This window comes from Moschus berezovskii, chromosome 9 (genome assembly GCF_049115385.1).
Source record: "Moschus berezovskii isolate FMDL1 chromosome 9, NW_MosBer_1.0, whole genome shotgun sequence".
Lineage (NCBI taxonomy): Eukaryota > Metazoa > Chordata > Mammalia > Artiodactyla > Moschidae > Moschus > Moschus berezovskii.
The window spans coordinates 52,022,683-52,047,718 of record NC_142468.1 but is presented as its reverse complement, the minus strand read 5'-3'; the positions used below and the strand labels follow the sequence as shown (position 1 = coordinate 52,047,718).

The 25,036-nt window shown below is 40.8% G+C and overlaps 1 protein-coding gene across 1 annotated transcript in view; it reads right to left on the bottom strand.

Moving 5' to 3' along the window:
* Positions 1 to 21,639: 21,639 nt before the first annotated feature.
* Positions 21,640 to 25,036, bottom strand: part of AQP9 (aquaporin 9) — a 50,736-nt gene continuing 47,339 nt past the window's right edge. The window contains exon 6 of the mRNA XM_055436062.2: positions 21,640 to 22,903. Coding sequence (XP_055292037.1) covers positions 22,729 to 22,903 — 175 coding nt within the window. The 3' untranslated portion in view covers positions 21,640 to 22,728. The remainder of the gene's footprint in view (positions 22,904 to 25,036) is intronic.

The following is a 25,036-nucleotide window of genomic DNA, read 5'->3' as shown; positions in this document are numbered from 1 at the left end:
ATAACACATTAAGTATATATGAAATTCATGAGACCATAGTAATTTGAAAGAGAGGGAGAAGGAAAGGGGAGGGGGGCAGGGGGAAGGGGAGAGAGAAAGGGAGAAAAGAGAGAAACAGAGAGAACAGAGAGAGAAGAAAGACTAAAAAGAAAGCTCATTTTTACAAAAGAATGGTAGTTAATAAACATGGAAGGAAGGATAAAATGAGACAGTCCCTGCAATCCCAACATAATAATGAATTCAGGTAAGGATCTTCAGCGGATGCTAAGACAGTCTATTCACATGGCATCACAGTTTTAACCCACAGATTACTAACGACAAAGGAGAAGAAATGTACTTTTACTCTGGAGAGATCTGGCCATCACCACCTTAACTAAGAGGCCAAACTTAACATCACAGGTACTGGGACAACCCATTGTGTAACTTCTGGCATGATGCAACATGAAGAACACAAAATTGCTTAAGATGCATCTTGGCAGAAATGTCTAATCTGAATCTGATCAAGCTGCCAGCCCTTTCAGTGTACAGGAAATGTAGAGTTAGAAGAACATTTTAACTACACCACAAGGAAACAATCTGCCTTATCCGGAGTGTGAAAAATGTTCTAAAAATAACTGAATTTCTCAAAAAGTCAACATATATAAGTTTAAACAAAGGACAAAGAGAAAGAAGAGCACTGTTCACTGTTTTGAAACACTATGGCCTGAAAGGCTAAAAGCATAACAATCAGTGCAAGAATTTGGTACAGTTGTAGAAATATGAATATGAACTGGGTATTAGTTATATTGTTGTTGTTATTTAGTCACTAAATTGTGTCCAACTCTTTGTGACCCCATGGACTGTAGCCTGCCAGGCTCCTATGTCCATAGGATTCTCCAGGCAAGAATACTGGGGTGGGTTGCCATTTCCTTCTCCAGAGGATCTTCCCGACCCAGGGATTGAAGCTGCATCTCCTGCATTGCAGGCGGATTCTTTGCCGTGGAATTGTCATTTTCTTAGATGTGATTCTGACATTGTGGCTATGTAGATCTTTATTCTCAGGAGATGCTTGGTGAACTATTTAGCGATGAAATATCATGAATGTCTGCAACTTAATTTAAATGACTTAATAACAGAAGGTAAAAATATACATTTTTTCCTCCTGTATTTCCTGTATATGAATAGAAAGATGATTGATTGATTGATAGCAACAGAGAAAGAAAGTTAAAGGAAATTCAGCAAAATGTTGACAATTGGTAAATCTAAGTGAAGAGTATATGGATGTTACTTTAAGTCATTTATCTTTTCTATAGACTTGAAATTTTTCAAAATAAAAAAAATGGGAGAAAATGCAGACAAGACACCATCAGACCTGGAGGAGTCCTTGGACTTTTGTCTTCTAAACCTTTCATTTTGTGGATTGTAAGATTAAAACCCAAAGAAGTTAACAGCTTGTCTTAAGACCACAGTTAACAAGCAAGAGGACTGAGTTTTTGGTGTTATTTCCACTATTCTTTACTGTGTCTCATAAAAATTAACATCACTTTCTTTGGCATATAAAATTATTTTTAATCTCTTTTAGCATCACACCGGCTTTTCCATATCAAAATGGCTGGGGGAAGGCAGGGCACACACAAGCCCTTGATATTGGTTCCCTGTCTCTCTCCTCATTAGACATGAGTGTCTAGACAACAGGACGCCTTGTGCTCATAGGCCCTCTCACTCAATCCCTGTCACGTCTACCCCGCCTCCCTGTCTCCTTGTTTCATTAACTTGGTGCCACTCTCACTGACCTGGCTATGGCATGTTTCTTTAACATTCTTTGGCTGATGTTAAAAAAGCTTCTTTGAAACAAATAGTAACAGAACCAAGTCAACATAATTATATCTTGGCTGTGCTAATTGGAAACCTCAGGTTTAAACAAAAGGCTATACACAGGTCAGTGTCTTCTCACAATGTCCAAAGGGTAGCCTGAAACACAGCAATCTACAAGCAAAACCACCAGGCTGAGTTTGCCCAAGGACATTTTGCAAGATTGTAAACCAATGAAAAACAAACAGGTTTCCCAATCAGCCCTTCTTCCACAAAGGAAGGGAGATGTGTTAGAGATGCTCTATGAAAATTAGGCAAAAACTGCAGGGCTTAACAACCCACTCCATACTCTTGCCTGGAAAATCCCATGGATGGAGGAGCGTGGTAGGCTGCAGTCCATGGAGTCACTAAGAGTCAGACACGACTGAGTGACTTCACTTTCACTTTTCACTTTCATGCACTGGAGAAGGAAATGGCAACCCACTCCAGAGTTCTTGCCTGGAGAATCCCAGGGACGGGGAGCCTGGTGGGCTGCCGTCTATGGGGTCGCACAGAGTCGGATATGACTAAAGTGACTTAGCAGCAGCAGCAGCAGGGCTTAAACCTGTCAAGGTAGAGAGCTGAAAACAACTAAGGATCTTTAAGAAGTTTCGATTGAACTATTCTGCTAGTTCACACTGCTCCCTTTTTTCACTTTCACTTAATACTGCATTTTCTCTTTGCTGGTCTGATGTGCCCACATTTTATTTTCCTTCGTTGACTGGCACAAAATGACTTTTATTTCTACTGTGTATTGAGAGTTTGATATGAAGATTCTACAGAACTCAACCCCTTTTCCCTGTCTAGTCGTTGCTTACAGAGGACTTTTTTCAATGAATATCTAATGAAGGTAGCTGTTAAATAAAAATGAATGTTATATTTATAAAATTGTGAAATGTTATTTTCTACCTTATAAAGAAAAATATATATCATGTGAAATGTATAATTTATAGGCAACCTGGAAGACTGTGGCAACTTAAATGGTATCAGGCATGGAATGAGCAGAAAAACTAAAGATATCAAGGAATGGTGGAGGATATACCAGAGATGGCAAGATTGAACCCAAGGGTTCAATGTGTCTGCTGAGTAAGGTCCTTGGAAAAACAACTCTGTGTGTTTGTATTATTGGCACAGTCCCTCCAAATTAGAGGCAGCATTTCTTCTACTGAATTTGTTGGATTGAGCTTCTCAATTCTAGTGTGTTGTGTGTCTGCATATGGGACTCTAAAATTAGCTTTGAAAGCAGGCATAACAAGCTGCTGGTCTGGATTTTATTTGGTCTGTACAGTATTTCTTAAAAAATCAGAAATTTGCACATAAAAACCCAGATTGCCAATTTCTCTTGACATTTTGGAATATCTGGCAATACTAGGCTTGAGTTTTCTCCTGGTAAAGGTTAATTGTCTCCCATGGCCACAATTCTGTGGTTTGCCACAGTCCCTAGAAGTCCTTGTTGTTGTATATCCAGGCAATTTTATTCAAATGGCTGGCTCCTAAAAGCATCTGAATTTGAGACCTACATTATTCAGTTTCAATTCATTTAGATAATTTTTTTTTTTTTTACAAAAACAGGTGTTTATAGCTATGAAGGCACCTTGTAAATTCAAGGCGTAAAATGCCACAAGGCATTTTCCATTACATTACTTCCATTACAATTTTTTATTTACTCTTCTCAACAACCCTTTGAAAGAAGTGTAATTATTATAACCATAATAATCATAAGACATGATTCCAAATATTGGAGAGGTTGTGTAACTTGCCCATGGTCACACAGTTGGTGAGGAGCAGAGTCAGGATTCAAATCCAAGACTATGCTGTGAGAGAACTGAGGCCACAGAGGATGTTGAGTTTACAGTGCATTATCGCCAAGGGAGCAACCTGGAAACATAAAAATTTCCATAGGTCAAAGATTCGAGAACGAGGACTGAAATCACAGGCTTGCTTTCTGAGGACTTAACCACTTATTGGGCTCCCCTGGTGGCTCAGCTGGTAAAGAATCCGCCTGCAATGAGGGAGACCTGGGTTCAGTCCCTGGCTTGGGAAGATCCCCTGGAGAAGGAAATGGCTACCCACTCTGGTGTTCTGGCCTGGAAAATTCCATGGACTGTATAGTGCGTGGGGTCTCAAAGAGTCAGACACAACTGAGCGGCTTCCACTTTCACTTTGCAACCACTTATTACTTGATAACCTTGGGAAATCCCCTTTCCTCTTTTGTGTTGAGTTCTTGGTGGACGGGCTGAAACAGGAGACTTCCAAAAGCTAAGTTGTGTCTGACTCTTTTGCAACCCCGTGAACTATACCTCACCGGGTTCCTCTGTGCCTGGGATTTTCCAGGCAAGTATACTGGAGTGGTTGCCATTTCCTTCTCTGAGGGATCTTCCTGACCCATGGATCTAATCCCCTGAGACTCCTGCTTGGCAGGCAGATTCTTTACCACTGAGCCACCAGGGAAGCTCTATCTTCCTGTGTTTGGTACCTTATCTGAGAATAGATTTGTTCTTTTTCTTTGGTGCCCTCTGGTGGGCACAGAGCAAGAAGGAGCCACTTCAGATTTAATCCAATTATTTATGAAGGGCTTGCTGTATACAAGGGCATGAAGGGCTCCTGGTTACCGGATGAAGAGACTTAGACAGGAAATGATTCTGAGTCATTTTTTGATCACCATTGAGCACAGCAAATGAACTGAAGGTCTAAAGCAACTCGCAATTCCATTGTACACATAATTGCAGAATCAGAAAATATAAGAATGAAAACCATGGAAATAACCATGTACAAAAAATGTCTTAAGGACTGGGATAACCATGATGGTGTGGTCACTCACCTAGAGCCAGACATTCTGGAGTGTGAAGTCAAGTGGGCTTTAGGAAGCATTAGTATGAACAAAGCTTGTGAGGGGGATGGAATACCAGCTAAGCTATTTCAAATCCTGAAAGATGATGCTGTTAAAGTGCTGCACTCAGTATGCCAGCAAATTTGGAAAATGCAGCAGTGGTCCCAGGACTGGAAAAGGTCAGTTTTCATTCCAATCCCAGAGAAGGACAATACCAAAGAACTATAAACTACTGTACAATTGTGCTCATTTCACATCCTAGCAAAGTAATGCTCAAAATCCTTCAAGCTAGGCTTCAACAGTACACGAACCGAGAACTTTCAGACATACAAACTGGATTTAGAAAAGGGAAAGGAGCCAGAGATCAAATTGACAACATCCATTGGATCATTGAAAAAGCAAAAGAATTCCAGAAAAACATCTACTTCTGTCTCATTGACTATGTGAAAGCCTTTGGCTGTGTGAATCACAACAAACTGTGGAAAATTCTTTAAGAGATGGGAAAACCACACCACTTTACTACCTCTTGAAAAACCTGTATGCCGGTCAAGAAGCAACAGTTAGAACTGGACATGGACAATGGACTGGCTTAAAATTGGGAAAGGAGTATGTCAAGGCTGTATGTTGTCATCCTGCTTATTTAACTTATATGCAGAGTACATCATGCAAAATGCCAAGCTGGGTGAAGCACAAGCTGGAATCAAGTTTGCTAGGAGAAATATCAACAACCTCAGATATGCAAATGATACCGCTCTAGTGGCAGAAAGCAAAATGAACTAAAGAGCCTCTAGATGAAGGTGAAAGAGGAGAGTGAAAAAGCTGGCTTAAAACTCAACAGAAAACCTAAGACCATGGCATCCAGCCCCATCACTTCATGGCAAATAGAAAGGGAAAAAGTGGAAGCAGTGACAGATTTTATTTTCTTGGACTCCAAAATCACTGTGGATGGTGACTGCAACCATGGAATTAAGAGATGCTTGATCCTTGGAAGAAAAGCTAAGACAAATCCAGGCATCATATTAAAAAGCAGAGACATCACTTTGTCGACAAAGGTCTGTATAGTCAAACCATGGATTTTCCCAGTAGTCATGTAAAGATGTGAGGGTTGAACCATAAAGAAGGCTGAGTACTGAAGAATTGATGCTTTCAAACTTTGGTGCTGGAGAAGACTCTTGAGAGTCCCTTGGACAGCAAAGAGGTCAAACCAGTGAATTCTAAAGGAAATCAACCCTGAATATTCATTGGAAGGACTGATGCTAAAACTGAAGCTCTAATACTTTGGCTACCTGATGCAAAGAACCAACTCACTGGAAAAGACCCTGATGCTCCAAAAGATTGAGGGCAGGAGGAGAAGGGGGCAACAGAGGACAAGATGATTGGATGGCATCACTAATTCAATGGACATGAGTTTGAGCAAACTCCAGGAGGTAGTGAAGGACAGGGAAGCCTGGTGTGCTTTGCATAGGGTTGCATGCAGAGTCAGATATAACTCAATGACTGAACAAAAATGGAAATAATAAGACCTAATATTTATTAAGGACTGACAATAGCCCAGGCAGTATTTAAAGTACTTTGTCTACTTTAATTTCCATTTCATTATTAAGTAAGCCTATCAAAGATTCCATTTATTATACTTTCTTGTGCTGGGAGGGAGGTTAGAATGCAATCCCCTCTGTTTTCAGATGAAGAAATTGAGGCCCAGGGACTTTGACTGATCCAAAGTCACACAGTAGATAACTGTTGGCAAAGCTAAGACCAGAAGATAGTCCAGAGATCTTTTTACCCCACTATCCAGCTTCTTCAATTTAAAATCTGGCTTAGTTTAGAGATAGGACTGACATACCAAGAAACGATTAACAGAAGGAGGTATGTGATTAGAAGCTTAGATTTTGAGAGTTGAAAGGAGACTTAGAGGTTACTAATACAACTTCCTGTTAAGACAGAAACGTCTCTCCTAATCCCTGCAAAGTAGGTCCTTAGCAATTCAGTTAAAACATACCTCTATTCCTCATTTTGTCCCCTGAGGCTTACAGGATATATCTAAGCTCTCTTTTGTACACAGTCCTCCAAGAATTTGTAAACACCTGCTGTGAACTTGCAAAAATCATGTCTATGCTAAAATTCCCAAGTCTTTTTGTCCTTCATGTTATGCATGAATTTTAGAGTAATATTCATTATAAACATGATTGTCCTCCTCCAATGGACTCCAAAGATGACCTCCAATAATGGTACCTCCTGGTATTCTTTCATGTTCTCTTACATACTGAATTTTGGCTCTTCTTGGACCTGCACAGAATGGGCAGAAGTGACTGTGGCAATTCTGGTTCTAAGCCCTAAGAAAGATGAACAGCTTTTATCTTTGTGCTCTTAGAAGCTAGACACCATGTAATAGTTTGGCTACGCTGCTGAAGAGGGAAGGCCCCAGGGGATGGGATGCCATATGGAGGAGAACTAAGGCATCACCTCTGTGGATGAAGGAGCCATCTTAGATGTCCTGCCCTTGGAGGACTCCTGTCCAGAGCATTGGCAGACCTAACTACTAACTGACTGCAACTGCAAGCGAGATTCCAAGCAAAACCAGCAGAAGAACCAGTCATCTGAGCTCAATCAGTGCAGAGAATTATGAGAGATAAGAATACACTATTTTTTTTAAGCCAGTAAGTTTGAGTAATTTATTATACAGCAATCGACAACTTGAAATATCGCATTCAAAATTATTTCAAGAAACAAAATTAGTATGTCTAATGCTGAGGGTAGAAAAAAATAGTACCTCTGTTTATCATGACACTGTTAAAACTGTCCTGGATTTAATTTACACTTGGCAACCACATCATCAGACTGAACTGTGTATGTGTCATGAACTGGCATGTGTCATAGGACGGTTGTTTGGTAGCTTCTCTCCAGTGTCTTCCTAAGTGGTGTTATAGACCTAAAAAAAGGACTTCAAATTTTATCTTGCTGATCTTCATCTTGTCTGTTTTGATTCATCATTCCATCCTGATGAGATTTTTAGAACAAATTTTATTTATTTTTTTTAAATTAATTTATATTGATTGGAGGATAATTACTTTACAATATTATGATGGTTTTGCCATACATCAACATGAATTGGCCACAGGTATGCATGTATCCCCCCATCCTGAAGCCCACTCCCACCTCCCTTTCCACCCTATTCCTCTGGGTTGTCCCAGAGCACCAGCTTTGGGTTCCCTGCTTCATACATTGAACTCGCACTGGTCATCTGTTTTATACATGAGGAACGCTGGTCTGGAAGAAGCACAAGCTGGAATCAAGATTGCTGGAAGAAATATCAATAACCTTAGATATGCAGATGACACTGCCTTTATGGCAGAAAGTGAAGAGGAACTCAAAAGCCTCTTGATGAAAGTGAAAGAGGAGAGTGAAAAGGTTGGCTTGAAGCTCAACATTCAGAAAACAAAGATCATGGCATCTGGTCCCATCACTTCATGGGAAATAGATGGAAAAACAGTGGAAACAGTGTCAGACTTTATTTTTTTGGGCTCCAAAATCACTGCAGATGCTGATTGCAGCCATGAAATTAAAAGACGCTTACTCCTTGGAAGGAAAGTTATGACCAACCTTGATAGTATATTAAAAAGCAGAGACATTCCTTTGCCAACAAAGGTCCGTCTAGTCAAGGCTATGGTTTTTCCCATGGTCATGTATGGATGTGAGAGTTGGACTGTGAAGAAAGCTGATCGCCAAAGAATCGATGCTTTTGAACTGTGGTGTTGGAGAAGACTCTTGAGAGTCCCTTGGACTGCAAGGAGATCCAACCAGTCCATTCTAAAGGAGATCAGTCCTGGGTGTTCATTGGAAGGACTGATGCTAAAGCTGAAACTCCAATACTTTGGCCACCTCATGCAACGAGTTGACTCACTGGAAAAGACTTTGATGCGGTGAAAGGTTGAGGGCGGGAGGAGAAGGGGATGACCGAGAATGAGATGGCTGGATGGCATCACCGACTCTGTGGACATGAGTTTGGGTGAACTCCGGGAGTTGGTGATGGACAGGGAGGCCTGGCGTGCTGTGATTCATGGGGTTGCGGAGAGTTGGACATGACTGAGCGACTGAACTGAACTGAACTAAACTGAATGTACATGTTTCAATACTATTCTCTCAAAGCTTACCAGCGTCGCCTGCTCCCACTAAGTCCAAAAGTCTGTTCTTAACATCTGAGTTTCCTTTGCTGCCCTGTATGTAAGCTCATTGGTACCATCTTTCTAAATTTCATATATATGTATTGATATACAGTATTTGTCTTTCTCTTTCTGACTTATTTTACTCTGTATGATAGGCTCCAGGTTCATCCACCTCATTAGAACTGACTCAAATGTGTTCCTTTTTATACTTGAGAAATAGTCCATTGTGTATGTACTGCAAATTTCTTATCCATTCATCTGGACATCTAGGTTTTTCCATGTCTTAGTTATTGTAAACAGTGTTGCAGTGAACATTGGGGTACATGTGTCTCTTTCAACTCTGGTTTCCTGGGGGTGTATACCCAGCAGTGGAATTGCTGGGTCATATGGCAGTTCTATTTCCAGTTTTTTAAAGAATCTCCGTTCTGTTCTCTATGGTGGCTGTACCAGTTTGCATTCCCACCAACAGTGTAAGAGGGTTTCCCTTTCCCCCACACCCTCTCCAGCCTCTATTGTTTGTGGATTTTTTGATGATGGCCAGTCTGACTGGCATGAGATGTTAGCTCATTGTGGCTTTGATTTGCATTTCTCTAACTTCCCTGGTGGCTCAGAGGTTAAAGCGTCTGCTTTCAATGCGGGAGACCCCGGTTCGATCCCTGGGTCGGGAAGATCCCCTGGAGAAGGAAACGGTAACCCACTCCAGTGTTCTTGCCTGGAGAATCCCATGGACGGAGAAGCCTGGTAGGCTACAGTCCACAGGGTCGCATAGAGTTGGACACGACTGAGCCACGGAACGGAATAATACTTTGGCCACCTCATGAGACAAGTTGACTCACCGGAAAAGACTCTGATTCTGGGAGTTATTGGGGGCAGGAGGAGAAGGGGATGACAGAGAATGAGATGGCTGGATGGCATCACCGACTCGATAGACATGAGTTTGAGTGAACTCCTGGTGATGGACAGGGAGGCCTGGCGTGCTGTGATTCATGGGGTCTCAAAGAGTCAGAAACGACTGAGCTGAACTGAACTGAACTGAATAATGAGTGAAGTTGAGCATCTTTTCATGTGTTTATTAGCCATCTGTATGTTTTCTTTAGAGAAATGTCTGTTTGGGTCTTCTGTCTACTTTTTGAGTCTTTTGCCCACTTTTTGTTTGGGTTGTAGAACAAATTTTAGTTCTGTCATCTATTACAATAATTATCCCTTGTGTCCTCTGCAATTTGACAAACATGTCATACATATTTTATAAAAATTATTGATAAATCGATGCATAGGTCCAGGCAATATCAATCAATTTTCAAGGCACCAAAGTTCTTCTGATAGATTCATATACATTAATTGAACAACACTTTTAGGAAATGGACATTTCAGCTAAAAAATCTCTTCAAATCAGTCATCCAGTGTAATAATTATCCCTAGTGTCCTCTGCAAGTTAACACATGCCATACATATTTTAGGCAAATCATTGATAAAATGGTTGACTAGGATGGGGCAAACTCGAGGTCCCTTGGCAGGGCACTAATGTCCTCTTGCTCAGTAGGTTTGCTCTGTTGATTGAGGAGCATTTTTAGGAAATAATCAATCCAGCTACAAGTCTGTCTAATCTGTTGTCCACCAAGCTGCTTTTCTTCTTTCGTTTCACAATAACATTGCAGACCCTGTGCCTTATTAAGTCAAGGGATATCTGGCCTCTAGGCTTTTCCTGAATTTTCTGGGTAAAACTTTCCAATTTAGTCTGGCATTACTGGCTGCTGTTAATCAACTCATGTGGGCTTCTAATGGACACCACTTTATTTCCTCCATGTCATGAGCAATCTCTTTTAGAATTTGAAGAGCACAAGTTTTGTTGTCAAACACCTGGTTTGAAATCCTGGCTATTTTTGCTGTGAACTAAGGCAAGTTAGGGCTTCCCTGATGGCTCAGCGGGTAAAGAACCTGCCTGCAATGCAGGAGACACCAGAGACTTGGGTTCAATCCATGGGTTGGGAAGATCCCCTGAAAGAGAAAATGGCAACCCAGTCCAGTATGCTCACCTGAAAAATATCCCATGGATAGAGGAGCCTGGCAAGTTCCAGTCCACAGGGTCAAAAGAGTCAGACACAACTGAGTGACTAAGCATAAGCACACACAAGCAAAGCAAGTTACTCACCTCTGAGCCTCAGTTTCCTCATCTGAGAATAAGAATACTTTCTTCATGGTTTGCTGTGGTTATTTCATTTGTCAAAAGCAGACAACATTATGCCTGGCATGTACTAAGTCAACACATGTTGAGTTTCATGATTGTTAGTTTTTTTTTTAGTTGTAATGATAAGTGACTCAATCTGTAGTTTCTAAAACTGACCTCTTTCTGTTTTCTGAAAATTTGAATAACATGTGCCTATCCCTAGTCTTATGGCACTGTGTTGAAGAATATAATAAAAATAAAGATAGTGCTGCTTTCTATCTGCCATCTGTTAACTTGAACCATCTGCCCAAAGCTGTGGGCCTATCCCTTTCTTTGTTCTTCTTGCTCAAAACATTGATTAAAATGTCGCCCCATCCCTTTGCCCAACTTGAACCTTTTTCAGCCTCAGCATGTTTCTCAAGGCTCAACTCTTTTGGGGTTCCGTCTGCTGTCACACAGACCCGTTTGGGCCATCCTTTGTTCCTGCTTTCCTGCAGAGGTCTGTCATCACCTCTAAGACCAGACCTTGAGATCATTTAGGTCTTCCAGAATGGAGTAGAAAACCAGTCAATAGCAAGAAATCATGCGATCTAGGGTTAGGGAGCAGGATTTGGGAGAAACTGGGGAGTATCTTAGTCATGGGGAAACTAGAGCACCAGGAAGGGAAATGAAACAGGATAATAGTAACAAGGATCTGGTTACCAAGTAGTAGAACCAGGCACCAGGCCAACATGGTGAGACACCAGGAAATACAAACCCACCTCTAATTTTCTGGTACCAGATCTTGGGTTTGAGTTGATTCTACAGTCAGGTGGCTCAGCAGTGGTGGGTTACTGGGCAGAGAGCCAGGCAAGGTACTAAGATATCCTCCAAGAGAATTTCCAAGATTCCTGATGCTTGCCACCCCATTTGGTTCTCCCAGCTGGTCCTTCTTCTTACTCATTTCTGAGCCTTTTGTGAGATGACCTTATTGCGAGGTCAGTCAGAAATCTATTAGATGCCTTTCTTTCAGCAGAATGACAGTATTTAACTACAACTGGGTGGGATCCAGGTCACTGATGACTGTCTAAGTACTCAAAATGTCAATTCAAGGCTAGGACAGATCTGATAAGATTGGACAGAGGCAGTGATAGGTTACACTTCACAGGGCAATCATTTTTAATCCACTTTAATGACCCAAGGGAATGGTACTGGTTGTAATTCTATGGTTGTCTGTACCATCAAGGTGCCCTTAAATGTCACTCAGAAGCCATCTAAGACTTCTGCCATTTTTAAATCTTTTATTTTTTTTTAGGTCAGAATTTTAATTTTATTTATTTTTTAAATGTAAATGTATTTATTTTAATGGAGTCTAATTACTTTACAATATTATATTGGTTTTGCCATACATTGACGTGAATCTGCCATGGGTGTACATGTGTCCCCCATCCTGAACCCCCCCTCCCACCTCCCTCCCCATCCCATCCCTCTGGGTCATCCCAGTGCACTTTTAAAACTAAAAAATATTTTAAATTTTTTTTAAGAAATGGAGAAGTAAACCCCATCACAATCCTACCTTTTGGAGAAAATCTGTTAGAATTTGGAGGGCACCTGATCTAGTTTCTTTCTGCCCGCCTGTGCCCTTCATCCACCCCCTTTCTTATCGTCCTCTTTCTCTTTCTGTCTTTGGACCTCAAGGGCAGAGAGTTATTTATACTTTTTGGTCATGGCCCATTATCAGCATTAGCATGTCCTTGGCTTTGCTTCTGTTTTATTATCTCCCCCCTTTCTCCTGAATCGTTACTCTCACTGGCCCCTCCTACCACTAGTGGCCATTCTGAAAATGCTATATTCTTGCATTTGCAGGCATCATCGAAGAATATATTGTATTTATGTATTTTCAATTTACATAAATGGTGTTTGCTATAGGTCTGGTTCTGTTTCTTTTTATTATCCACTGTTTGTATGATCTATTTATAGTGCAAATGTCCATCTGGCTCATTGCTGCTTACAGCTGCATGATGTTTGATAGTATACATTCACCCCATTTTATTTATCTATTTCCCTAGTGATGGACCTTCAAATTGTTTCTAACATCCTGCTGCCAAAAACAACACAATAAACATCTCCATGTATATACCCCTATGCATCTGATTATCAGAAGTATTTAGACAGGAGTGAGATTGCTGAATCATAGGGATACACATATTTAGTATCACTAAGTACTTCCAGATTGTTCTTCAAATGGTCATAACATTCTGTTTTATTGAGGAATGATTTGCATTCCATTACATTCACTCTTTCATGGGGTATAATTCAGTGGTTTTTAGATTATTCACAGAGTGGTACATCTGATTCCAAAACAGTTTCCGTTCCTGCAAAAGAAACCTGGTAACTATTAGCAGTCACTCCCCATTTCCTCTCCTCCCAGCCCCTGTCAACTGTGGGCTGAAAAGTCTAATTTCTGCCTTTATAGATTTGCCTACTCTGGACATTGCACACAAATGGAATCATTCTACATGTGGCCTTTTGTGTCTAGTTTCTCTCACTTAGCAAATTGTTTCCAAGGTTCATCCATGTTGTAACATCTATCAGTATTTCATTCCTTTTGCATTGCTGAATAATATTCTATTGTATGGAGATATCACATTTAATTTGTCTATTCATCAGATGATGGACATTTGGGTTGTTTTCTGGCCTTAAGGATTATGCTTCCTTTGAATATGTATTATAAGATTTTATGTGGCCATACATTTTCAGTTCTCTTGAATATGGACTTGGGAGTGAATTCCTGGGTCTTTTATTAACTTTGCTTAGTTACTGAGAACTGTCCCAAAGCAGCTGTACCATTCCATGTTTCTACTAGCATTATATGAATGGTCTATTTTATGTACATCCTCACCAATAGTTGTTATTATTAGCCCCTTTTTACTAAAGCCAGCAAAGTAGGTGGCTTACCTCCCTCCCTCAATGACGTTTTCTTGTTTTCAGAATACAAGGCTTGTGCTTCTTTTGTTACATTTATTTTGGGTACCATTTCCCATGGTCATGTATGGATGTGAGAGTTGGACTATGAAGAAAGCTGATCACCGAGGAACTGATGCTTTTGAACTGTGGTGCTGGAGAAGACTCTTGAGAGTCCCTTGGACTGCAAGGAGATCCAACCAGTCCATTCTAGAGGAGATCAATCCTGGGTGTTCATTGGAAGGACTGATGCTAAAACTGAAACTCCAATACTTTGGCCACCTCATGCGACGAGTTGACTCACTGGAAAAGACTCTGATGCTGGGAAGGATTGGGGGCGGGAGGAGACGGGGACGACAGAGAATGAGATTGCTGGATGGCATCACCAACTCGATGGACATGAGTTTGAGTGAACTCCGGGAGTTGGTGATGGACAGGGAGGCCTGGCGTGCTGTGATTCATGGGGTCGCAAAGAGTCGGACACGACTGAGCGACTGAACTGAACTGAACTGATTGTAAATGGAATTGTTTTTATAGTTTTGTTCTCAGATGGTCTGTTGCTAATGCATAGAAATAAAATTGATTTTTGTTTTCTTAATCCATCTTGCAACCTGGTTGAACTCTCTTACTATATCTAATGACGTTTTTGTGAAATCTTTAGAATTTCCTACATGAAATATCATAACATCTTGAAATAGAAGTAGTTTTATTTTGTGTTTAACAATGTACATGTCTTTTATTTCTTTTTCTTGTCTAAATGCTATGACCCCCAATAAAATGAATAGATATACCAGAGTGGACATCCTTGTCTTGTTCCTGATCTTTGGGTGGGGGGAGGGAGGGAGATTTTAGTCTTTCACCATTAAATGTCATATTGCTTTGTGGGTTGTTGTTTTTTTTCTTATAGATGCCTTTTATCCCACTAAAGAATTTCCCTTCTATTACGACTTTATTGAGTGGTTTTCTAATAAAAGTGTTTTGAATTTTTGTCAAATGATTTTTCTACTTCAATTAAAATGACAATATATCCTCCCATGTTTTTCTCTAGAAGGTTTATAGTTTTAGCTTTTATTCTGAAGCCTGTGATCCATCTTGAATTATTTTTTTATGCATTGGGTTACCTTGATGTAGGAGTCAAGGTTTCCTTTTTTCCTAGTTGTTCAGTACCATTTGCTAAAAACAGTTTCCTTTTTCTATGGGACTGCATGTTCTTTATTGAAAATCAATTTACTGCATAAGCGTGGGTCAAAGTCTGAATTCTCTATTCTGTTCCATTTATCTACTTGTCCCTCCTTATGCCAATAGCATACTCTCTTGATTACCACAGCTTTATAGAAAGTCTTAAAATTATCTAGTATAAATCCTCTAACTTTGTTCCTTTTTCAAGTTTGCTTTGGCTCTTTTAGTTCCTTTACTTTTGCATATATCTTTTAGAACCAGCTTGTCAGTTTCTACCAAAAAACATGCTGAAACTTTGATGGGAATCACATTAAATATGTAAATCATTTTTATTTTGATAGATTTTCTTATAAATTTGGTAGCTCTATTAGGCAACTAAGTGATTTGGTTAGATTCTTAATTGAATCTAGACTCTGTAATTCATGAACTAAGCATGGCCTTGTGCAAGTTGCTTCCACCCGAGTATACGAAAAGAATTGTCATATCTAAGTTAGTCACATGACTTGGATTATTTGTCAGAAAATTTATACTCCTGGAGATTTTTCTTCATCAGATTTTTTAATGGGACTTCCTAGGTGGCACTAGTGGTAAAAATCCTGCCTGCCAATGCAGGAGACATAAGAGACATAGGTTGGATCCCTGGGTTGGTAAAATCCTCTGGAGAAGGACATGGCAACCCACTCCAGTGCTCTTGCCTGGAGAATCCCATGGACAGAGGAGCCTGGCAGGCTACACTCCATAGGGTTGCAAAAGTCAGACACAACTGAAGCAACTTAAGGAAGCAGATATACAGCTGAATTTGTAAATGTGAAATAATAATAGAATTAGCTGACACTTATGAAGAAGAAAGTAAATTCTAGGCTCTATGTTAAAATGTTTCACAGGCATTTTCTTAATGCTTTCAACAGTACATAGAAAGCAACCGCTAGTATCATTCCTATTTTATGGACAAAGAGGCTGAGCTTTAGAGGGTCACGTAGCTGTTCTGCAGTGGAATTCAATCTGGTTGTCTGTAGAGCCTGGCCTCTTGAGAACTAGTCACCAGCCTGTGATTGCACAGACTCCCTTCATGGTATTGTTCCAAAGCTCAGTGGTTCAGTCACAGAAACTCTGCTCCCTGCTTTTGACTCCAGGCTAAGAACAGGCTCCTAGGTGGTCTTCTACAGTGCATGGTCCTCTTTTTCCTTGATCCACAGAGGTCTTTTTGGCTATAATTATATCATCTATTAAGTGAGTGAAAGTCACTTAGTCCAACTCTTTGCGACCCCATGGACTATACAGACTGTGGAATTCTCCAGGCCAGGCTACTAGAGTGGGTAGTCGTTCCCTTCTCCAGGGGATCTTCCCAACCCAGGGATCAAACCTAGGTCTCCCACATTGCAGGCGGATTCTTTACCAGCTGAGCCACAAGAGAAGTCCATCATCTATTAAAATAGAATCCAATTCTCAGTGTATCACCAGATGAGATCTGCCAGCTGAGGGCCATGAAAATCTCCTTTGGTACAGGTAAGTTCTTTTACGCAAAAGTTGGGAAGTATTGTGCCACTTTTTTATTAGCTTTTATCTTCAAGGGTCTGAAGTCATTGGGCAAAAAGTATAAACAAATGAACAAACAACAGGAAGCATCAAACACCCACCACTACCCACGTGGAGCCGCTTAGGAAGTTTTAGGTTTTCACCTACCTTAGACCGTTGCAGTGATTCCCTCGCGTAGGGCTGCACAGATGGTAAATATTTGGGTGTCTTTGCACAGTGTGTTTCAGCTTTCAAAATGTAAGCGTTCTATGGAGTATGTATTTTTTGGTGTAACAATAGTCACTAAAGATCTTTTCTAAAATCCGGGTAAATTCAAGACTTCTCTTTCTAAAAATAATTTCACTCCTGGCAGATGGCAACTTTTAATAATAGTAGACAAATGCATTTTCCTTTTGGTATAAAAATGTAAATATTTTGTGAAAAGTTTAAAGAAGGATCTGTTATAAGGGTACAGAACTGAGATAAACTTGTTCTACAAAATCCCCATGTCTCTCTGAGATATCAGAGAAAATCCCTTGTTTTCAGTCTTCACAGATTCCACATTGTTATTAACTGGAGTTGAAGGACAGTCTCACTAGAAATGTGAAGTATGAATGGATATTTGATGATATTAATAAATTATTGATAATTATTCTTGAGTGATAACAGTATTTTGTTTTTTTAGAAGAATCCTTATCTTTTAGACTACATATTAAATATCCATGAATACCATTATATTTCATGTCTGGGATTTACTTCAAAAAATAAAATTATCCAGGCAAGAAAATTTACCTGGTGGGCTATGGTCCATGAAGCCTCAGAGAGTTGGACACGACTAAACACATTTTAAGTGCTTCCCATGTGGTGTTAGTGGTAAAGAAATCACCAGCCAGTGTAGGAGACATAAGAGATGTGGGTTCGATCTCTGGGTCAGGAAGATCCCCTGGAAAAGAAAATGGCAACCCACCCCATTATTCTTCCCTGGAGAATTCCAAGGATAGAGGAGCCTGGCGGGCTATAGTCCATGGGGTTGCAAAGAGCTGAACAGGACTGAAGCGACTTAGCACCCAAGCAGAAGAGGCTGCAGTATGTCCAGGCTCTGAGGCACCAGGGGGCATGCTAGAGCCCAGGATGCTTTTAGTAACCTAGGAAAATGTTTTAGTGTCTTGACATGTTAGAAGACATCTTGGAATGTGAAGTCAAGTGGGCCTTAGAAAGCATCACTACGAACAAAGCTAGTGGAGGTGATGGAATGCCAGCTGAGCTATTTCAAATCCTGAAAGATGACGCTGTGAAAGTGCTGCACTCAATATACCAGCAAATTTGGAAAACTCAGCAGTGGCCACAGGACTGGAAAAGGTCAGTCTTCATTCCAAGCCTAAAGAAAGTCAATGCCAAATAATGCTCAAACTACCACACAATTGCACTCATCTCACACGCTAGTAAAGTCATATTCAAAATTCTCCAAGCCAGGCTTCAGCAATATGTGAACCATGAACTTCCAGATGTTCAAGATGGTTTTAGAAAAGGCAGAGGAACCAGAGATCAAATTGCCAACATCCATTGGATCATCAAAAAAGCAAGAGAGTTCCAGAAAAATATCTAGTTCTGCTTCATTGACTATGCCAATGCCTTTGATTTTATGGATCACAATAAACTGTGGAAAGTTCTGAAAGAGATGGGACTACCAGACCGCCTGACCTGCCTCTTGAGCAACCTGTATGCAGGTCAGGAAGCAACAGTTAGAACTGGTCATGGAACAATAGACTGGTTCCAAATAGGAACAAGAGTACGTAAAGGTTGTATATTGTCACCCTGCTTATTTAACTTAAATGCAGAGTACATCATGAGGAACGCTGGGCTGGAAGAAGCACAAGCTGGAATCAAGATTGCCGGGAGAAATATCAATAACCTCAGATATGCAGATGACACCACCCTTATGGCAGAAAGTGAAGAGGAACTCAAAGGCCTCTTGATGAAAGTGAAAGAGGAGAGTGAAAACGTTGGCTTGAAGCTCAACATTCAGAAAACAAAGATCATGGCATCTGGTCCCATCACTTCATGGGAAATAGATGGAAAAACAGTGGAAACAGTGTCAGACTTTATTTTTTTTGGCTCCAAAATCACTGTGGATGCTGATTGCAGCCAGGAAATTAAAAGACGCTTACTCCTTGGAAGGAAAGTTATGACCAACCTAGATAGTATATTGAAAAGCAGAGACATTACTTTGCCAACCAAGGTCCGTCTAGTCAAGGCTATGGTTTTTCCCATGGTCATGTATGGATGTGAGAGTTGGACTGTGAAGAAAGCTAATCGCCGAAGAATTGATGCTTTTGAACTGTGGTGTTGGAGAAGACTCTTGAGAGTCCCTTGGACTGCAAGGAGATCCAACCAGTCCATTCTAAAGGAGATCAATCCTGGGTGTTCATTGGAAGGACTGATGCTAAAGCTGAAACTGCAATACTTTGGCCACCTCATGCAACGAGTTGACTCACTGGAAAAGACTGATGCTGGGAGTGATTGGGGGCGGGAGGAGAAGGGGACAACAGAGTATGAGCTGGCTGGATGGCATCACCGACTCGATGGAGGTGGGTTTGAGTGAACTCCGGGAATTGGTGCAGGACAGGGAGGCCTGGCGTGCTGTGATTCATGGGGTCTCAAAGAGTTGGACACGACTGAGCGACTGAACTGAACTGAACTGAACATGACATGACAACGTTTGCTACCAGTGCTATCATGAAACACTATTTAAGCAAATAAATTTCTGCCCACAAAAGCAAGCATTCCTAAAGTCCCCAAAAGACATAATGTATCCATAGGGCGTCAGACTCTGCTTGGACACCATGTGCATCCTCACACAGTTCCGTGTATTCTCTCATCTAATTCAGTTCACTGATTCATGTTCAGTTTTATGGGGGCCTTCTTTTATTAGCCTCGAGACTACTTCTCTTAATAAGATCTACTCTGTTTCCAGCAACAAGAAAGAGATTGAGGCTTGGTGGATCAGTCTATCTACTTACCTATCTACTTGTCTTCCTATCTGTTTATATATAATTTATCTATCATCAATTATATACCTATTTAGTTTTATAGAGACTTAGAGAGCCAGTAAGCCTGACCAGGAATACCATGGTTTCTCTCCACACACTGTGATAAATAAACATGTTTTCTCAGAAAACTTAAATTCTCAGTTTGAGAAATTATATACAACTTGACCTACAACATCTTTTTGTGGGTGATGTTTAGTAGGTTAATTCCGTTTAACTTAAGTTCATTTATTAAGACGTCTTTGACAAATTGCCTGAGATTGAATTAACATGGCCTTTGCTAGATTCTATACTGGAAACTTTTATAAATGTTTAGCAACAACTTATCCCAAACCCTTATCAATGATTTTCAACTTATGTTCTGAAGATCCCCGCGGCATAGACAGGGTTTCTTTCCAGACACCCCTCAGTGGCTGCACTAGAGGAGTAAGATGATATCACAGGCAGGATGAAACTTACTTCCTCTTCCCGGACCTCTTTCTATTTATAGCAGCTCTGGTTGACTTTTGGATACCACATCAAGATTTTATTTGAACAACATGTCCTGTGGCTAAACAAAACTTGTGAACCATTCTCTATAACAGGAAGCTGTAATTCTTTATCCATGACAACATTTTTGAGCACTGACATACTTTTAAGAAAGGCAAGTGCGTGTGTGTAATCAATTTAAAAGTAATAATACTTTATATCTTAAAGACTGGGTTTTTAAATGTGATGCATTTACTCCACTTATTCCTTTCAACTGCTGAGTATTAACTCTGGCTGTTGATGGTTAGAAAAGTCCTACAATCTTTGGCATGCTCTGAGACCTCAACTAGTTAGGGACTCATACAGAAATTCTATCTTTGATAATAAACATGTCTACTAAGTTTTGCGATTGACAAGGAAGAGAGAAGGGGAAATGATGCAATTCTAGTTCCTAAATAATTACTTTTTAAAAGATTTTTTTGATGTGGATCATTTTTAAAGTCTTTATTGAGTTTGTCACAATATTGCTTCTGTTTTATGTTTTCGTGTTTTTGTTTTTTTTGGCCAAGAGGCGTGTGGGATCTTAGGTGGGATCAGGGATGGAACCCCTACATTGGAGGGCAAAGTCTTATCCACTGGACAGCCAGAGTCTGTTTTTTAAAGATAGGTGTTTGGCTCTTACTGACTTCTGAAACATGGATGTTCTCTTGGATAAGAACCTGACCTAGGCAAACCCATTTGTAAACTGGGAAAGACAGAGGATTTGAGTGCACGCACCTGGAAAAGAGCTTCTTTTTTCCATAAATTAAAAAAAAAAACAAAAACCTTTCTGCGGTTGATTTCCATAAATGCACATTTCCTCTTCATAATTCCAGTTATTAATCACCAAGCAGTGTTTAATGAGCACCTGTGGGGATCACAGATTCCACTGTCCAGCCTGAAAACTCAAATTTGGGGTTACCTCTTGATTTGGGATAAGAAGTATAATGTACCCACGGGGTCTGGTTCTGACTCATCTGACATCTGTTTTTGACAGAACTGGGATCAACGCACAGGACTTCAGGGTCTTCTCTTACGTGTCTGTCTGTTCTTGAATCTATTGTCTCTTAACCTTTGCACTGAAGACATCTAGGTATGAATGGGTACTGCAGGGGAGGGTTATCCTGTGCGTGGTAGGAAGTTCAGCAGCATCTCTGACTTCTACCCACTAGATGCCAATAACACTCCTACCCCAGCTGTGACAACCAAAACTCCCCAGACATGGCCAAATGTCCCCTTGCAGGGTTGATAGGTGAGAGGGGGAAGGAGTAAACTGTCCCCTTCTGAGAGCCACTTCCCTCTAAGCTTTGAGGACCCCAAGTCTGAGAATCCTACCAGGAATTAATTGGTCACCACTAGACACATTTCTCAAGGAAACCCATGTACTTTAACCAAGTCAATGTTCTCAGCACTGGCTACACCCATTTAGAATCACCAAGATGTTTACCAAGTTTTTTTTTTTAGAAGTTCCCCAGAGATCTTAATTTGTAGATAGGACAGACAACCTCTGAACTAAGTGTACTTAGCAATCTTATTCCTCATAAAAACTCCAAACAAACATGTCACTCCAAACTTATTTCAAATAGGAAATGCCAGTAGTTTCAGAGAAAGAAGAAATTCCATATGTCAGTCTATTACTGTCTATTAAAGGCCCCTGGAGACATTTCACATGTGCTTTTTGTTGTTCTGTTATCATTACAAAACAGTTGAGAAACTGGATAGTCTGGGAATTCTGAGCTTTGTAACAGTTTGACTAAAGTGCATCACTTGATGTAGAATGATTTCTCTTGCTTGTAATTCACAGACAGTCTTTTTTTACACTTTTAATTTTATATTGGAGTATGGTCGATTGACAGTGCAGTGATAGTTTCATTTCAGGTGGTCAGAAAAGGGACTCAGCCATACATACACATGTATCCATTCTCCCCCAAGCTCCCCTCTCATCCAGACTGCCTCATAACGTTGAGCAGAGTTCCCTAATTCACTGACTCTTAACTAAAGTGACAGGAAGGAGCCTGACCAAGAGGAAATTCCTGGAATGTACAATGGTGGGATGGTCAGGAAGATCAAGACTTAGCAAGACTAAGGGTGGCCTGGTGGCCTAGGAAGGGTCACCCTTAGTCACCTCTGATAATGTTCGTCAGCAGATGAAAAATATGGGCTACCTCTTCCCTTTGCAGTGTTTCTGGGATTAAAATCAAATAATGGCAGTCTTTATAACTTAGGATCCAGAAGAATGTTGCCCAGGCTGTGTACAAATTCTGGCAGCTGCCAATCCCGCTTCTGGTGAGCCAGGAGGAGCTGGTCAAACTTTTTGTGAAGTTATTAATCTGATATGTATAGGATGCATTCAATGATGTTCAACTTTCCATGGGACCTTAGGCAACTCAACTTCCCTAAGGTTTTGTTTTCTTATTTGAAAGATGAGCAGCTTGATATTTACCCCAGATGTTCACTAGGAGGATTCAATTAGATAATGCGTGTGAAGATGCTTTGTGAAAGGTAAAGCCCAGTAGGTAGCCAACTGTAAACCCAGACCTGAGCACGCTATTACATGATTGCATTCAGTTCATATTTCTCTGGTTTGTCCTCCGGTTGTTCTGCCTCCAAGTCTGGGTTCGGATCTGGGTGGTGGATCTCAATGAGAAGAAAATAGATGAGGCCTCCAACAGCAGCACCAACCAAAGGGCCCACTACAGGAATCCACCAGAAGTTATTCCCAGCTCTGGAAGCAAACAAAGAAATTAGTGATACATCGCTTGGCCTTCCTTCCAGTATCACTGCTAGTTACTCACTAAGCAGTTAGTTGTTCTCCTACTCATGGCTCTTTTAAAATCGGCAAGAGCTAAGTAGAGTGGCACTCATTGTAGCTTGGTAACCAGTATCCTCTCACTGGCTGGACCCTCTTGAGTTGGATGTGCTGTGCCAGGCTTAAAGGGAGGAGCAGGTTCCCTGCCTGGCCTTACTGGTAATCAAGGTCATTTGCATCCTATGATTGAGGGGATGCCAGAAAAATGTCTGTGTTAATTGCTTAAAGGTACTGTGAAGAAAGCTGATCGCTGAAGAATCGATGCTTTTGAACTGTGGTGTTGGAGAAGACTCTTGAGAGTTCCTTATACTGCAAGGAGATCCAACCAGTCCATTCTAAAGGAGATCAATCCTGGGTGTTCATTGGAAAGACTGATGCTAAAGCTGAAACTGCAATACTTTGGCTACCTCATGCGACGAGTTGACTCACTGGAAAAGACTCTGATGCTGGGAAAGGTTGGGGGCGGGAGGAGAAGGGGACGACAGAGAATGAGATGGCTGGATGGCATCACCGACTCTGTGGACATGAGTTTGAGTGAGCTCCGGGAGTTGGTGATGGACAGGGAGGCCTGGCGTGCTGTGATTCATGGGGTCGCGGAGAGTTGGACACGACTGAGCCACTGAACTGAACTGAACTATTTTGTAGGATACTGATTTCAGTTGACAAATTCCATTGTTCTATTAGTACCTGTGAGAGAAATGTCCCATTTATTTCCCTTTCAGAAAACACAGTCCCTGAACCCATGGCAACAGTTGAGGGCATCCAGGGCAAGTTCAGGTCAATTATTCAGGAGTTGCCTTTCCCTCATACTGAAGTGGCGAGTCCTGGGGATCGTGAACAGAAGGGAGATGTGGAGAGATTCCTGGACATGATTGGTGGATGAGGGCAATCACAAGATAAACAATCAGGAAACATTTGTCGGTGAATGAATTAAAAACTTAAAGGTAGATATACGGATTAAATACTAAATATAATTTAATTCCATACTTATATTTTGAGGTCACAGCTTACTCAAATGTATTTTCTGATAAGGATTCCCTCTCCCCTCCAGAAGCTGTCAGTGTTGATACATTATATTGGAGGTCTAGTTCGGTGAGAAATCAGGTGTCTCTGTGAATTGTCACCATCTCTTCTGGGGACAGAAAATCCATTTAGATAATTCAGTAGAAAGGACCATGAGTGCTCTGAAGCAAGTAAAACTATACAGTACAGTTGTGTAGTTGTTTAAGGATATGTGCATTTGAGATAAAACTTTTTAAAAGAAGGATAATTATGAACAAAAGTTCAGGGTAATGCAGAGGAGGCAAAGGAAACAAAAGGAACACAACTCTGCAGAGAAATTTCACAGTGTTTTATTTGGGGGACATATTCATGGCTGCTATTTACAATTTTATTTTTAATAACTATACATATTTCCATGGAACTATTTGTATTGAACTTTTATTAGAAATAATAATAAAGGAAATATTACATTATTTAATATAATACTTTTAATAAAATTATTCAAAAAATAATAAAGGGGGCCTATTCTAGAATCCACAAGACCTAGTTCTAATCTCAGGAGTGTCCTGGGTTTAGAGCACTTGGCACATTGCTCTGTGTGTGTGTGTGTGTGTGTGCGCGCTCAGTTGTGTCCGACTCTTTATGACTTTACAGACTGTAGCCGCCAGGCTCCTCTGTCCATGGGATTCTCTACTCCAATGGAGTGGGCTGCCATTTCCTCCTCCAGAGGATCTTCCTAACCTAAGCATCGAAACCAAGTCTCCCATGTCTCCTGCATTGGCAGACAGGTTCTTTACCTGAGCCACCTGGGCTCTCAGGACTACAGAAGGTCTTTGAGCACGTCTCCCCGTCTCTGAGCTTCATACTTCCATCTATACCGTGGTCCTTTCATGCAAGCACCCTCTCAGATCCTGAGTCTTAGATCATAAATGCAGGCTCTGGAAAGAGCACTAAGATTGAGCACAGTGGCCACCAGATGGCACTCTTACTGTGTAGGAAAGAGGACGTTGCACTCCACTCTTCTCACAGAACCTTATCCCATGCCTC